The following is a 15907-nucleotide window of genomic DNA, read 5'->3' as shown; positions in this document are numbered from 1 at the left end:
ATGATCAACATCCAAAATGTGTATCAGGAAATAAATAAATCCATTAAATGCAAAAAAAGTAGCATTTGTCAGTTGGTGAACAGTCTGTGAACACACAGCAGTAAAAGTTGCTCCGTCCTCCCCGGCTAAACAGCCCGAGACAGAGAGAGAGAGCAGTGATGATCAAGAGAGGTGGACAGTGAATGAACAGAAGGACTGGCCTTAGCAAAAACAAATCAGTGAATCAGAGGAATAAACCATTATTTTCTGTTTCTTTCCCAGGATTTACATTCTAAAGCACAAAAAAACACACCACCACTGCCAGATTATTAATGAATACGAGCTCCTGGTTCCAAAAAAACAACACTGTAAAAAAAACCTGTTGTTTTTACGGTAAAAAAATGGCAGCTGTGGTTTTCAGAACTTTACCGTAATAAATACGGTGCAACTTTTTGTAATATTACGGTAAAATTATATTAGCACTGTTGATTTCATGTTTAAGATTGACATTTTATTCCATATTTTACCGTAAAAAATAGAAGTTTTTCCCTCAAAAGAAATGCTGTTCTGCCATATGATTGACAAAAATTCTTTATAAATGCTGCATAAATTAAAGATTTTACCATTAAATATTACAGTATATTTTTGTTAGAGATATTGTGTTTAGTACATTTAACAGTGAGGAAAAAGTATTTTTACAAAAATAAATGCAAAAATTTAAGTAATGGCTTTCATTACAGTATATTTTTGTTACAAACACGGTGCCAGTGTATTTTACAGTGGAATAATTTATTTTTCAAAGAATAAAATGCAAAAAATACTGTTTTGGTTGATATCTACATTTACGGTGTTTAATTGTTACTTAAACTGAATTAACATTAACATATATAATTTTACGGTCTTTTAGTGAAGATGGTAACTGGTTTCAGAACGGTGGCTACATTCATTTATTTTACACAGTTTATTAGTATGGGCTCATGTCAATATTTTGGTGGGTAATTATGCAGTTGTGAGCTCAGATACCTGGGACACAATAAATTTCAATTTCTGGTCTCAAGATAAAAAAGTCTAACCTGAGGTGATTAGACAAAGGTTAAAAGTACACTGTAAAAAAAAAAGTATATATCAGCCAAAACAGTATTTTTTCCAGTTTAAATTTTTTTTAAAATACATTACTCCACTATAAAATACACTGGCACCGTGTTTGTGACAAAAATATACTGTAAAATATAAATATATGTATATATATATGTGTGTGTGTGTGTGTATATATATATATATATATATATATATATATGTACACACACACACACACACACACACAAGCCATCACTGTAACTTTTTTTTTTTTTTTGTAACTTTTTTTCTCATTGTTAAATGTACTAAATACCATATCTCTAACAAAAATATTAATAAATACTGTAATATTTAATGGTGAAATCGTTAATTTATGCAGCATTAATAAAAAGTATTTTCGTGTCAATTATATGGCTGGATTTTTTTTTTTTTACAGTAAAATATGAAATAAAATGGCAAAACTTAAGGTAATCTTAAACGTGAAATCAACAGTGCTAATATCATTTTACCGTAATATAAGAAAAAGTATTTATTACGGTAAAGTTCTGGCAACCACAGCTATACCGTAAAAACAGTTGTTGTTTTTTTACAGTGTACAGTATGTTACAGTGTCAACATGTACACTGACTGACACATTCACACACACACCGTACAGTGCATAGACTGCGTCACTTGCCCCTCACACTCTGTATGCACCCAACAACACGCTCTGCATACAGTGATGGCGAGCCCTGGGTGGTCAGCTGTCACGGCAGGTTGAGGTTGATTTGTTGTATCTTAGATGAGTCTTAAGGCAGCTGTGCTTCTGCAGCAGGCAGCAGGTGCTCTGGGCTAACTCTCTATTATGTCCAGAGATGAGGGAGAGTGACGAGGGCGGGTGAAGAGGGGGAGGTGGGCGAGGAGGAGAAATGCCAAGCGCACTCTGAAAGCCCGAGTCCAAAGCGGCGGCGTGTTGTGCTATGCATACAGATTTACCCAGCCGCCGGGATCACACATCATCTGTCTCTCTGCTGACTGCCCCGTCCCTCTGGCAATGCATTAGTGGGCTTCTCCTGCTGCTGCTGAAAAATTAACATCTCATATCGCTTATACACATAGAAACCAACGCGGTGATTGCTGACAGGGGAGAGAGCAGTGAATAACCCTGTGAAGATGAGGGAAAACAGCGGTTAAAGTAGCGGCTCACGTTTTCAAATTAAACGTACACAGGCTGGCGTTGGCTCACCTCGGGGTCAACTACAGTATCTGGCTGTTCTGACAGGCAAGGCTCTGTACATGCCCTGTTTTATAACAGGCAAATAAGACTGTTTCTCTTCCTTTTCTCATTGTATTTCTCAGCCTTTGCATGTTTGCCCTGGAACAGCAGGTCGAGTGCTTTTGATTCATCTTGTTAAGACGACTGTGGAAGAGAAAGCAGTGAGAACTAGCACTATTGTATTTCACATGTTTTTTGATCTGTGGAGGCAAACACAACCTTCATCTTTCAGACTTTTGACAGGGATGATGGTTTTGATCCCAGTCAGTCAGATTTTGAAATATTTGTCCTTTCCTTTATCATCAGCAGGCTGGATTGCTAGCCTTTCTGTAAAACTGCTTCAGCTCCTTAATCATATCTTAAAGGTACTATGTGAAGCAATTTACAGGTCTTAATTGCTTTGGATTGCCACTGGGTGAACACATTTTAAAAACGGAGACATTCCCAGACCTTCTCTGTTGGCTACCAGAGCCTGTGGACTGATTTCTATGTAAAGGACTCAAGACGATTTTGCCAGGAAAATTCAAAAGGTCTAAAGATGATGTGCATTACTGAGTGCCTCGACTCTCTTCAGCTCCCATATGATGTGCAATACTAGCTGGCTTGCTCAGAAGCAAATTACTGTCTGATGCTGTGTCTCAATTCAGATACTTCCTTAAATTCACATGTAGTACTCTGTGTACATGATGCACTCACCTTCCCTATGGTGCTAATTTTCTACAGAGTAGTGTTTTCTCAAATTGTGCTCGGCTGTTATGCACTTACTGAAAGCTCCAAAGATAAGTCCATAATAGTTAGCCGCAGAAAATACGGTGTATCAGCAGGGGAGTCTGTCTATGTTCCCTGGGTCCTATGTTCCCCTCTTTGTATGAAACTGGGGAACATAGAACCCTTTTTCCCCACTTTTCCCAAAAAGGGTCATATGTTGCCCAGTCTGTTACTTTTTCCACCATTACTGCCAAATTCCATGGCAAATAGGCCTATGTAGGCCTACAGGTTGTTTGATGTGCATATGCAAATAACCTAACCCTAACCCTAAAAGGAAAAAACTAAGTCTTGATGCAAGACAATTTGGTTAGGGTTTGGGAATATACAAACATGAGTAATCCTAAATTTAAAAATCAAAACATGGACTGCAAAGTAACCAGAAAGTAGCTGCTGTCCAAATGTAAGTTTTGGGCTGCTTGAGCTAAGGTGTTGTTCATGTACATGTTCCCCGGTATGTATTGCTACAGGGGAACATAGGACCCTTTTTGGGAAAAATGGGGAACATAGGACCTTTTTTCTAAAAGCGAGTGGGGAACCCGAGGAACATAGGGATGACCCCGTTAGGATCATGAAGCCATTGGCTCAAATAAAGTTATTTTAAATGTAGTTGTAGGATTTTTATTTCGCTGCACTCTATCAACATGATGCAGATCAAGCACATTCATTCTCATGTCACTATTGTGACACGCTGTGTTGGCACACGCCCAAGCAACACAGGACGCTAACTGCAGTTCACTTAACAGCCACTGGTGTTATTAATAGCAATGGTTTACTGAAGATTTCACATAGTATCTTTAATTAGGACTCAGTCAGATAACTCTCAAACATCTTATCTGGCAACTTGTTTATTGCAGAATTGGCTTTAAAGGATAATGCTGGTGTTATTCTCATACTGTATATATTCACAAAAATAAAACAGGTTTGAATTATAATCCACAGTCAATGTTCATATGACGGAGGAGTAATTGCCCTGCACTCAACCCAAAATTTAATATGATGTAACAGTAACAGTCTACGTGGGTAATAAATATAGCTATTGGTGCTGTACAAATAAACCTGAAATAAATAAATTGTTAAATACAAACAGAATATAATAAAAAAGTATAAAAGATATAGTACTCTGCCAGCACATAATGAGAGATGGTAAGGTGCAATGTTCTCTTAAAAAAGTCATCCAGGCCTGTTAATGGAGACAAGATAATATTCCTATTAAACAAACTGCGTGGGTAGAAATGAATAGACATCCTGTTCACTAAGAGAGGTGTAGTGTGTTTGGCAGAGGAGGCAGTATGAAGGAGGACCTTGTGATATTATCAACGCCACGGTGTAATGAAATCAATGAAAGTGTCATCTTCTCCAGGGGGCTGTGATTTGTGTGTGCCACTGGTGCCTGGGAAAGGCAATACAGGAGCTTGTTTGCACAATGGCTGAGGATTTGTGGGTGTATTGAAATGACATTTCTCTGTAGTATTAGGAGAACACAGAGCGGGCAATAGTTCATGAATGACACATTGTTACTCTATTCCCTGGCATGGATTACACAGCGCCTCTACATTGATGGTTATTGCTGCTATTTTCTCTGACTTATGGCTCATCTCTCCGCCCTCCTCATCCTCCTTTCCTTCTCTTCTATTCCACATTTTTCCTCCCACATCTCCACCCATACCTCTATTGTATATATCTCCTCTGCAGGCCCCAAGCAGGAGATGATCTACGACTTCTGGAGGATGGTTTGGCAGGAGAACTGCTTCAGTATTGTCATGATCACCAAGCTGGTGGAAGTGGGCAGGGTAGGTTTTCCTTCTCTTTGTCCTGTGACCTCTCTAGCCACATGTGAAGATGGATGGAGTGGAATGTGTTTCTGGAGCTCCCTTTATCATTCACCATATATCAGAAGAGCTGTGTCGTGTTGTGCGAGGAAATGGCTGCCGCTGTCTGATCGTGAGCAATCACGTTTTGCTTTGGTGGCTGTGCTCCAAGGTCACAGCTTTGATGAATATGAGGGAGCATCGTGGCCTCTGTTGAACACAGTGGGCTACTGTTACAGCTATTCAAAATATACTGTATATATAGAGACTGAATCCCAAATCGGACGCATCTGCAACGCCGCATTTTCCGGTGTTTTCACGTCATTTTGAATAAGGTCGCCACCACCAGTGTAGGCATAATTGATTTATACACATTTAACAATCTATGTGTGAAATTTCATTTTTGTACATGGAGATTTACATGTTTATTTAAAATACAAAAGTAAATGATTTCTGATGAGAAAAAGCTGTAAGAATGCTTGGGCAACGTTCAGGCGACGATCTTAAAAGTACATCTTTATTTTAATTTTACTGTATTTTATTGTGAAGGACAGAAGTACGGTCCGGGTGTGTTGATAATGATGGTTCCCAACGGTGTTATTTATTTGGCTTACCCAGAAACATCCAATTTCCCCCAAAAAACTCAGCAGCCACCATTGTTTTATTGTTTTACAGCGATCCAAGTGTCCGATTTGGGATACAGTTAGCTCACGGCTAATTCACCGGCGTTAGCGTCCTTTTACCAAATTTGATAAACCCAAGGCTAACGTACACGAATAAAACAACATACGGTTCGAAAGATAAGAAGTTAGACTTTAGTTTCACACCATTTAATTAGTTGGAAGCATAACACGATTATTTATATTAGTAGTTAATGTGAAATTTTGATCTTAGCTGAACAGTGTCCTATTTGTGATACAGTTAGCTCACGGCTAATTCACCGGCGTTAGCGTCCTTTTGCTGACTCTGGCAAACCCCAGGCTAACGTACACAGTTAAATCAATATACGGTTCCAAAGATAAGAAGTTAGACTTTAGTTTCACACCATTTAATTAGTTGGAAGCATAACATGATCATTCATATTAGTAGTTAATGTCAAATTTTGATCTTAGCCAAACAGTGTCTGATTTGGGCTACAGTTACGCTACCATTTTTAAAATGTGATCAAGAAGTTCCCACGGCAAAGAAAGTCAGATTCTATGAAAGCCTATGAGAAAATGAACTTCTCACTTGATTTAGAACTTCAGTATGTCTTTCTTTTCAAGCATTCTTTGATGCAACATGATGTTCATTTGTAGATTTGGATACCATTTATGTTAAAATAGACTAATAAACTGCAGTCCCCTTTGAATGTGCAGCTCTTCCTAGTTCTCAAAAGCACCGTTCAAAGGCATCTGATTCTGTGAAACAGGAGCAGGGGGGAAAATCCCTTACAATCAAGAGTGCCCTTTTAGCCCTTTCATCATTTCACACGTCAGTGAAACACCCCCATAGTGGATGGTACTATGCTCTTTTCTCTGCTTTGTAGGTGAGAAAAAAATTACATTTTTGGTTCAGAAAATGAGCCACAGCCTGAAGCAGTAGAAAGTGTTGACACCATGCAACCAGCAGTAGAGGAAAATGTCGACGCCACAAGAAACACTGCATCAACGGAAATATGAAATAGCCATTCACTTAAAAAGTTAAAAGTGGAGATTTTGAGGGCTGTCTGGTTGGGTACAGAGAGAGAAAAATACAGCCATTAAGTTCTATTTCAAAGTCTGAGGGAAAAAAAACTGGAATTGACATTTTCTTATATAGCCTTGGTGTCTTTTATGTCAGATCTGATGGTTGAGGTGATTGGAACCATGAGTGGTAAAGTCCAAATATTTAGCAAAGGTCACAGCAGGATTAGCAATTTGTCTGCTTGTTGAGATCTCAGTGCCTGGTGGTGTGGATGTTTGTGTTGAGATAAATCATGTGTGTGTGTGAAGCTCTCTGAACTGTAGCTGTTTGTTGTTTGTCCAGATGAAGTGCTGTAAGTATTGGCCTGATGACACTGAGCTCTACGGTGACATTAAGATAACGCTGCTGAAGACAGAGACACTGGCAGAGTACACTGTGCGCACCTTCGCCATGGAGAGGGTGAGTCACACTCACATTATTTTTATCCCAACTCTCTCTGAATCCCTTCTGTGTCATGTACCGATACATTTCACGTTCAGGTTTTTGTTAATTGGCTTCTATTTGTGAACTTGTTATAATCAAGGTGCTGGATTGTGTCTTTTAGAGAGGTTACCCTGCCAAACATGAGGTATGCCAGTTCCACTTCACCTCCTGGCCGGAGCACGGCGTGCCGTACCACGCCACCGGCCTGCTGGCTTTCCTGCGCCGGGTCAAGGCTTCGACACCTCCTGATGGCGGGCCTGTGGTGGTCCACTGCAGGTAACTATATGCCAGGCGGCAATCTCCGTGTCTGAGCATGGAGGCCAACCAGGAAGTGCCTTAAGCCTGCAATCCACCGAAAATTCCAGCAGGGGGCGCTAAGTTTGGCTGCAAAAAAAATCTGCCCATTAATTTCAGTGCAAAATTTGAAAACTTCTCACTTGATTTATTACCTCAGAAAATGTTTTCAGGACAAAACTATGGTCTCAATCACTAGTTAAAAATCATCTTCAAGACAATTTGATGTCAATAGTTCTAATAATGGCCCCATTTAGAAGAAAATAGAAGATAAAGACTCGTATGATTTGGGGCGTGGCTAGCTTTGATTGACAGGTCACTAACAAGGAGAGCCGTCATCAGGAGTGAAGCAGAGCAATGCATATCCACGGCAACGAGTCAAAAAAGTTATATATAACGTTATATAGACAGAAAAGAGGACGTTTACCGACTTGGTTTCATAACTTTGACCCTTTCACTGTATTTTCACTTAATGACAGTTTATTCGAACATTTTGTTCATTAAAAATGTCTTGTTCAGCGTTTGGTTGGACTCCAAGGAGTCGCTGCTCAGTTTTCTGAGGTCAGTAACATACATTTTGTTTTTTTGCTAGCCAAAACTAACATACCAGTTAATGCTCCAATTAATGCTAACATGATTTAGCAGCGGCTTCTCTCAGTCAGGTTGAGGTGTAGAGAGGCTGTAGTCAGTGTCCTCAGATCCCTCGCGCTCCGCCACAGTCCAATTATGGTCTGCTTCGCGTATCGGAAACAAGATGGAGACACAAGATGGCGATGAGTGTAACGCTGAACTCAAGGCCTCCAACGGGTCACAAACCAATGGGTGACGTCACGGTGACTACGTCCATTATTCATATACAGTCTATGCTATACTTCTGGGCTTTAAATATTTCCAGCCTCTGGGATTTATTATCATATCTCTTTGATGTTCAATGCACACTTAATTTGCTCTGTTTATTTCTCCTTCAGTGTGTGCTTTTCTGCATTTCCCAAAATAACTTTCAGGTTCCTGCCGCTGTGTAGGTGGAGAGCACAAAAGTGACAATAACGAATGCCAAAACTAAAATAGGATTATTCAACAGGATGTTGTGTTTCACACATATCCAGCAAAAAAGTCGCAAAGAAGTAATCTTTTAATCCTGTGTAGGATATTTTCATCCAGCTCTTATGTGCATTTTAAAGGTGCTGTACATTAATATAACAGCAAACACATATTTGCTATGTAAAGACATGGTGGAGTAATGGCATCCTGATCAGGGAAGGAAGTCAGTCTCCCTTTGTGTTATCCAGACTGGTCCAGCTGCATGTGTATGTTAGTAGGGCTGGGCGATATGGACCAAAAATCATATCCAGATATATTTGAGCTGAATATCGATATGCGATATATATCCCAATATCTTCATTGTAAAGGGAGAGCAAATGTTCAGTCAAAGCCAAATATGACATGTCACAAGTAGTTGAAACATTGAAACTGTTTAAATGAACATAAATACTGTATAACAACAGGAGTACCTTTTTTAAAAATCAAAGCTCCATAAAGTGCACATTTAAATAAAAAAATATCTTGAATAAAAATAGCCTATGAAATAGAACAGGCCAATGGTGGTCTAGTTTGTATATGAGAAAGAATAACGAACATTACAAAACAACAAATTATGACAAACCCTAGTAAGGGCAGCATTTATATATAAAGAAAGAAAAAAAAAGAACTATATTGATATATGCAATATGGTCTAATTCCATATCACATTTAAAAATATATCAATATATCTTTTATATCGATATATCGCCCAGCCCTATATGTTGTACCTATGTTGCATGTAAGTACCTGATGTGTAAAAAATGCCAGATCACAGATATGGTGTGAATGTCATGTACAAGACCTGTTTTTGCCTTAACGAAACACCAGAAATATGGAAAAATTAATAACATTTTTAAAACAAAAACTTTGTCCGATGCGATTAAATCTAATAGAAACTAGAGTTTTCTGATAGAGTTTGGCAGAATACTGCTTCTGCTTCTCCGACTGTCGACAAAGCACACATGCTTCCATTCCACCAGAAGGACCTCATAATGTAATAACAAAGTAAAAACTGACAGTGCGAGGGGCACGAATGGGAATTGAGAAGTATTTCCAGGTGAGGACTGGTTCCAAATTGTCTAATCCTTTGGAATCTTATAACTCTGAGCTTATCAATGCTTTTTATCAAGGCCAGAATGTTTTTCTGACAGTTGCACGTTGCGAAATTGCAACAGTCTGAATCTTGGCTTCATTCCACAAAGAAAGAACACAAATGTGGTGTAAAATTGTCATTTCAAGTAATGTGGAAACATCAGCAACATATTGAAACATCTTTTTTATGCAACAAGGGCTTAAATTGCAGGAATGCCATGTTTTTAACTATCTATTGGGCTGAAGTGAAAGCTATGAGTGGGACTCTGGTGTGGACCAAATCACCTGACTGAGACCGCTTGATTAGGAGGTCTTGGTCAGCTTACAAGCGGACTCTGATTTTAGCCCAAATTCAGAAGCTGAACTACTTTTATCCATCTGCTGATTGTGAAGAGTTCAGGATGCGATCTTATAATAAGTAAGATGTGTAGTATGTGCAGGGATTTTCCCTCGATAATTCACAGAGTGAAGATCAGTTGTATCTTTGACAGTTCATTAGGTAAAGAGTGTGACAAACATCCCACAGTAACGCTGTGTGTGCTGCTGCTGTACAAGACGGTCTTTCTCCTCCTGTCTCCACCTGTTTGTCATCATAGCATGATGTAATAATACTAATACTGCTCATATTGAAGTGCAGCATGACCGGCTGTCAGTCAACAGGATGTCATGTCCCTATGTAGCACTGATGATGCAGGATGACAGTTAAAAACGTGATATCATTGAGTTATCTGTCAGTCTGTATAATGTCATGCTTACTGTTCTTGATTCGTTCGTAAAAAGAAAAAAAGGAAACACTTGTTTTTCTTGTCGGCCTGGATGAAATTAGCCAAACAACATGTGTGACAGCGATCTAATTCAATCATTTAAAAGAAAAAGTAAGACACAGTGATGAACTGCTGTGATGCACTCACACTGGCCTAAGTGAACCAAATTGAACCAAACAGGTTTCATATGAAAGCACATTTTATTTTGCTAAAATGCTCTTACATATAATAGAAACATAACTTTTGATTTTGAGGATACAAAGGACTATCTGTTCATCATTCTCTGTGTGCATAGCAGGATTAAAGATGTCTTGTTTTAGCTCTGTTTTTGTCTCCACCAAATCCTGAGAAAAATATCATTTTTAGACTTTTTAGCTGCTAAATGTTCCGCTATGTTTACCAGCCTGAAGCCAACCTCTTATTTACTTGTTTACATTCTGTCCTTATATAGTGCTGCATATAGATGCCTATCAAAAATATCAGCATTACAAGTCCAGCATGAGCAATATGAACTGTTCTATTTCAAATCAAAGATATAGTTTGGAATTTTTGAAGTGGGGTTGTATCAGGTACTTATCTGTAGTGAGGGACAAAAGAATAGAATGCACATCACTTGCAACCAATATCTGCTCCATCTTTAGGTCGGATTCACAAAAGATATAGTGCTTATGACATTATGATGCAGAACATGCCTATAAAGTTTTGAAGCTGAGTGCAATTTGACTCCTTCTTACACACAAATGCAAGTATCCAGTTTGCAGAGTATAAATGTGCTGGAGGTTAAATTGTGGGTTGTGAGGGGTGAAGACCTGAATATCTCCCAATCTGCTCGTACTTGGGCTGATCTTGTGCTATTTTTGTTTTATCAAACCGGACTCGACTCATCTAACAGCAAAGATAAGTGAGAGATAAGAGAGACGTAGTGTGTATCACCCGCCAATCTGCCGGGACCTGATATTAATTAATGTTATGTGTTCTGCAAAAGCCTCGAAATGCCTTTGTGAATTTGTCTCATAAGTGACCATCTGCTGCAGGTAACATGCCCACTATGGATAACTTGTAGACCATTCATGTCCAGGAAAAGTGTCACTCTGACAGAACATAACTGTGAAACTCTACCCGACTTCATTCAAGCCCACTTCAAAAAATCCAAGCTACCCCTTTAAGCACCAAACCGTTTATGCGTCTTATCATAAATGATGTGCTTGTTTAACAATATTCATGCACTACAGGGGGATGTTTTTTTCTGTTCTGTGGAAAAAAAGAAGGAAACACTGGACAGATGGGACATAAAACAACAGTTTTTCCACTCAGATGTGTTTTAAAGTAGCCTAGTTTTACCTGCTGAGGCATTCACAGTGCACTGTGTCTGCGTTGCAGTGTTCCTCTCAGACATGGGAGGTATAACATTTTTAAACATCTTAGCACTCTCCAACTAAAAGGTTTTTCCACTACAAACGTCCACTTCGATTTTTTTGATGTATTTCCTTCCTTTATTTGCAGAACAAAGCCCTTTATTATACTTGACTTTGGGCAGAGTATCTTGATCATTACTAAAGACTCCCTGCTGTGGCGCTTTATTTCGCTGCTGTATTCATGCTTGTCCCTCCTTCTCCTCTCTCCTCTGCACCAGTATGGGGGCAGGCAGGACCGGCTGCTACATTGTGCTGGATGTCATGCTGGATATGGCTGAGTGCGAAGGAGTGGTGGACATCTACAACTGCGTCAAGACTCTGTGCTCCCGACGCATCAACATGATCCAGACTGAAGTGAGTGGGAGGGCTGGAATGTGGTTGGAGAGGTTGACAGTGTTAACCAGAAGCTCACAGGTTTGAGCTTGATTACACAGAGCTGCTGGCAGCCCACGTTTTCCATCACCTTAAATTATTATTTATTAGCACTCAAGTTTTAATTTATTCAGACTGGGAAGGTAGCTGAAACAGCATTACAACTACCACTGGTAGTGACAGAGTAAGTGCTACTTAAAGGGGACCTATTTTGCTAATTTTCAGACTCTTACTTGGAGTTTTTTTCCCTCATAGAGCCCATAGCTGCTGCACCTCTATTAACCCTCAATCTGACACATTCTGTTTTAACGTTTGTCTCTTTAAGCCCAGTCTGCTCTGATTGGTCACTGTTTCGGGGTCTTCCACATTTGTGCTCTTGCCGTCTCTGTTCTGTCCATCAAGGAGTGCTGAAAGAATGTGGCTCTGCAAAAAAAGGGTTTCTGCCGCTTTTTGTAGAGAGTGTCAGTGTTTAGGGACCAGCTCAACTTATTATCCAGGTGTACACCTAGATACTTAGAACTTGGCACCACCTCTATGTCCACCCCACAGGTATTCACTGGCTGAAGAGGGGGCTTGAACCTGCGGAAATCTATGATCATTTCTTCGGTCTTTGAGGTGTTCAGTAGGAGATAGTTCTTGTGACTCCAGTCACTGAAGGCTTTTATCAGATCCCTATATTCAGATTCCTGTCCATTCCTGATACACGCCACAATAGCAGTGTCGTCCAAGTATTTCTGGATGAGGCAGGACTCAGAGTTGTATTTGAAGTCCGCTGTGTATGGTGTGAACAGGAATGGAGCCAGAACAGTGCCTTGTGGAGCCCCTGTGCTGCTACCAGAAACACAGTTAACAGGACAAAGTATTCCACAACAAGCTTGACTTTAGAAGTAAAAGTACAAATGTTACTAGCAAAAGTACTTAAAGCAGTTAGCCTTAGCAATATTAGCATTTATTTGTAGTCATGTCCTTGGCCTCCCGACAACTGTAAGTCCAATATTCACTCTCCTTTTACCTCTACTTTTGTCTCCACCAACTCCTCAGAAAAAGATCTGCCTTTTTAGATGCTAAATGCCCGGTCATGTTCACTAGCCTGAAGCTAACCTCTTATGTCTGCTGTTTGGTGCTGGTTCAGTACCATAGAGTGGGATTATCAGAGCTTTTTCTAAAATATCAGCCTGCTTTGGGTAGATGCAAGGTTGATAAAGTTTTGTAGAATAAAACAATTGACTAAAACACTGAAAAGTTCAGTAGTGTTACCAGGTTGATGCTAACTGTGACTACAGTGTGGTGCTGGGCAGGTAGAATGCTGTTTTTCAGGGCTATTTTTGTAAATAATTTATTCTGTTGCTGATCCAGGTGGAACTCATTTGAAATAGTTTTGCTATTTTGTTGTTGTTGCACAGTTTAATACCAATGCTGTCAAGTGTAAACTTAATATTAAGACATAGAAGTATGAACTCATATGCCATGATGCTCACTTTAATTATATTAATAAACAGACAATTGCAAGTTTTTTTCTACTCAAGTCTACTTATTATGAGCACCCAATCTTTATATAAACAAAGAAAAAAAATAGATTAATTGCTAGAGTATTTACAACTGTTTCAAGTTGGAAAATATTTTCTGAATGTTCTCTTATTAACAAAATGTGGTAGTGGAGACCGTGCAGTAAATACCAAAACAATGGTATTTATCCGTCATTTAATTTCATCTCTTCACCTTTCAGATGGAGCTCGTCTACCAGTTAAATAAATATTTCAGCAATAACAGAACACATTAAAAATGATAAATAAGTTGGAAGAGGGACAGTTTAATGCCTGTATTCTCGCCTCTTTGATCTTTTGTTTGGTAGAATGTCAAAACAAATTTCCCAGTTTCCTCGTTAATTGCACAGCTCAGGACGGCATTTAACTGTTGTGTGTGGGCAGTGGTTCTGCTCCTCTGATCTGTGTTTTCTGCACTTTTTACCTCATTTATAGAACATTTCTGCTCGGGAACAATGCCTAAGACCGGGCATGGCGATGTGAATAATGTTTGACAGCTACGACTATTAGTCAACATTCAACAGCAGTAATTAAATTTGCCATTGTTCTTCACAAGTGGGCAATTAACAGTTAGGAGGCTCATAAGTGCACCCAGGGTTTTGTGTGACTTTGTAAATTTGTGAATGTTTTCCCCTGCCGTCTGTCTCTCAGGAGCAGTATGTGTTCATCCATGATGCCATTCTGGAGGCCTGTCTGTGTGGAGAGACCGCCATCCCAGTCAATGAGTTTGCTCTCACCTTCAAGGAGATGCTGAAGGTTGACTCTCAGAGCAACACGTCGCAGCTCAGAGAGGAGTTCCAGGTAGGACACAGAAATACATGATTTCTATTTAGGTTCATATCGTCTATCATGATGTTTTCCCTTACCAATAACTCCAATCTCAAAGCCAAAATCTTGTAATTGTAACACCTTCCCTTCCGCTATTTCAGTGCATCTTTTATTACACCTAGCAAGGTACTTTTTTGCCCTTTAGAGGTGTACGGAAACCAAGGCCATTTCCATGGATTAGAGTAAAAAAATCTTCTGACTGAAATTTTATTGGTGCTACAGCCGAGTCACATGCAGTGTTCCAGGTTAGGTTACTTGACACCTGCTTAAGAAATACTGATGCATAAGAATTCAGCACCAAATGCAGCCATCACATTTAAATGTTCAGGAGGAGTATTTTAAACAGCTGTTCTATTTCATCTTGCTTTTTTAAATAACAATTGGTGCAAATCTCTATAGTGCTTTGTCTTATTAAAAACATTAACAACAAACAGAACAAGCATCAAACAAACAACACCAACTTAGTGATCTCTGTTTGTTTACAACAAGCACCGTACACTCTGCACAGTTAGTGATGCCAGTTAATTCACAATCACCATGTTTATGCCACTGCATAATGAGCCATGCTGCTTTTGTTTTGCAACAGTTGCGTCTCCATGTTTAATCCATCGCGTATGTGATCACGGATCACGGTCGAAACTGTCGCTAAGCGATTACGCTACGATCAAAAACCATACGTCACCTCAAGAGTTTCGTAAATCCCTCTGTCGCCTTTTTGTAATGAAGACACACTGAGTGAGCGGACATTAGAGAGGGCGTGGACTGAGACTTTCCCAGCGGCCACTCTTCCCCCTAAAGGAAACACAGCTATTTATCTCATAAGTGGCCTCTGTGAACTCCAAATGACGGAAATCCGTCGTAGCGATGGAGAACTTTAATCGATGCATTTCACTAATCATAATGGAGTGGCCATTGCATCGGCCCCTACTCTCACATTGTTATGGTCTTATTGCGACTGATAACGCCCATTCAATAGTCTGATAACATTTGAAGCGTAAGGTAAATGTCCTCTAAAGTAAATGTTGAAATGAAATAATGTTTAAACCACAACATTTAACAGCAGAACACCCAGAGGTTTACTTGGTCTACATAGTTTGCAAAGTACACTTTGTTGCTAGTTTTCTAAGTACACCTAACTAAAATTAAAATTTATTGAGTGTGAATGTTTTTTTTCGGTCGACTACTAAGGGTTTTTTCAAATGGTTTCGGCAAACAGTTTTCAAATTATTCTGCAAAAACACGCCAAAAATTCTCCCCAATGTTACTCTATGTAGAGGCTATAGTGGATGACATCATAGCTAGTGTGGAGAGGGAGAGAAAATGTTGTCAAAAATAAATTTGGAAACTGCGCTTTAGGCCACAAATACCACTTTACGGCATAATTCATACAGAGAAACGTATGAAAATTGGGGTTCTCCATCACATTGGTCTGCTAAAGCTGTCAGAGTTATAGTTTGGGCATAAACAGTTCAAATTGTAATCT

At 39.4% G+C, this 15907-nt stretch overlaps 1 protein-coding gene across 4 annotated transcripts in view; it reads left to right on the top strand.

Moving 5' to 3' along the window:
- Window positions 1-15907, top strand: part of LOC131985023 (receptor-type tyrosine-protein phosphatase U-like) — a 321313-nt gene that overhangs the window by 281407 nt on the left and 23999 nt on the right. For all 4 annotated transcript variants that reach the window (XM_059350038.1, XM_059350037.1, XM_059350036.1 and 1 more), the window contains 5 exons: window positions 4772-4869; window positions 6895-7011; window positions 7157-7311; window positions 11899-12034; window positions 14248-14397. In XM_059350038.1, the coding sequence (XP_059206021.1) occupies window positions 4772-4869; window positions 6895-7011; window positions 7157-7311; window positions 11899-12034; window positions 14248-14397 (656 nt within the window). The remainder of the gene's footprint in view (window positions 1-4771; window positions 4870-6894; window positions 7012-7156; window positions 7312-11898; window positions 12035-14247; window positions 14398-15907) is intronic.

Source organism: Centropristis striata, chromosome 14, assembly GCF_030273125.1.
Source record: "Centropristis striata isolate RG_2023a ecotype Rhode Island chromosome 14, C.striata_1.0, whole genome shotgun sequence".
Lineage (NCBI taxonomy): Eukaryota > Metazoa > Chordata > Actinopteri > Perciformes > Serranidae > Centropristis > Centropristis striata.
Note: the sequence above shows the minus strand (reverse complement) of the source record. Positions and strands in the feature narration are given on the sequence as shown.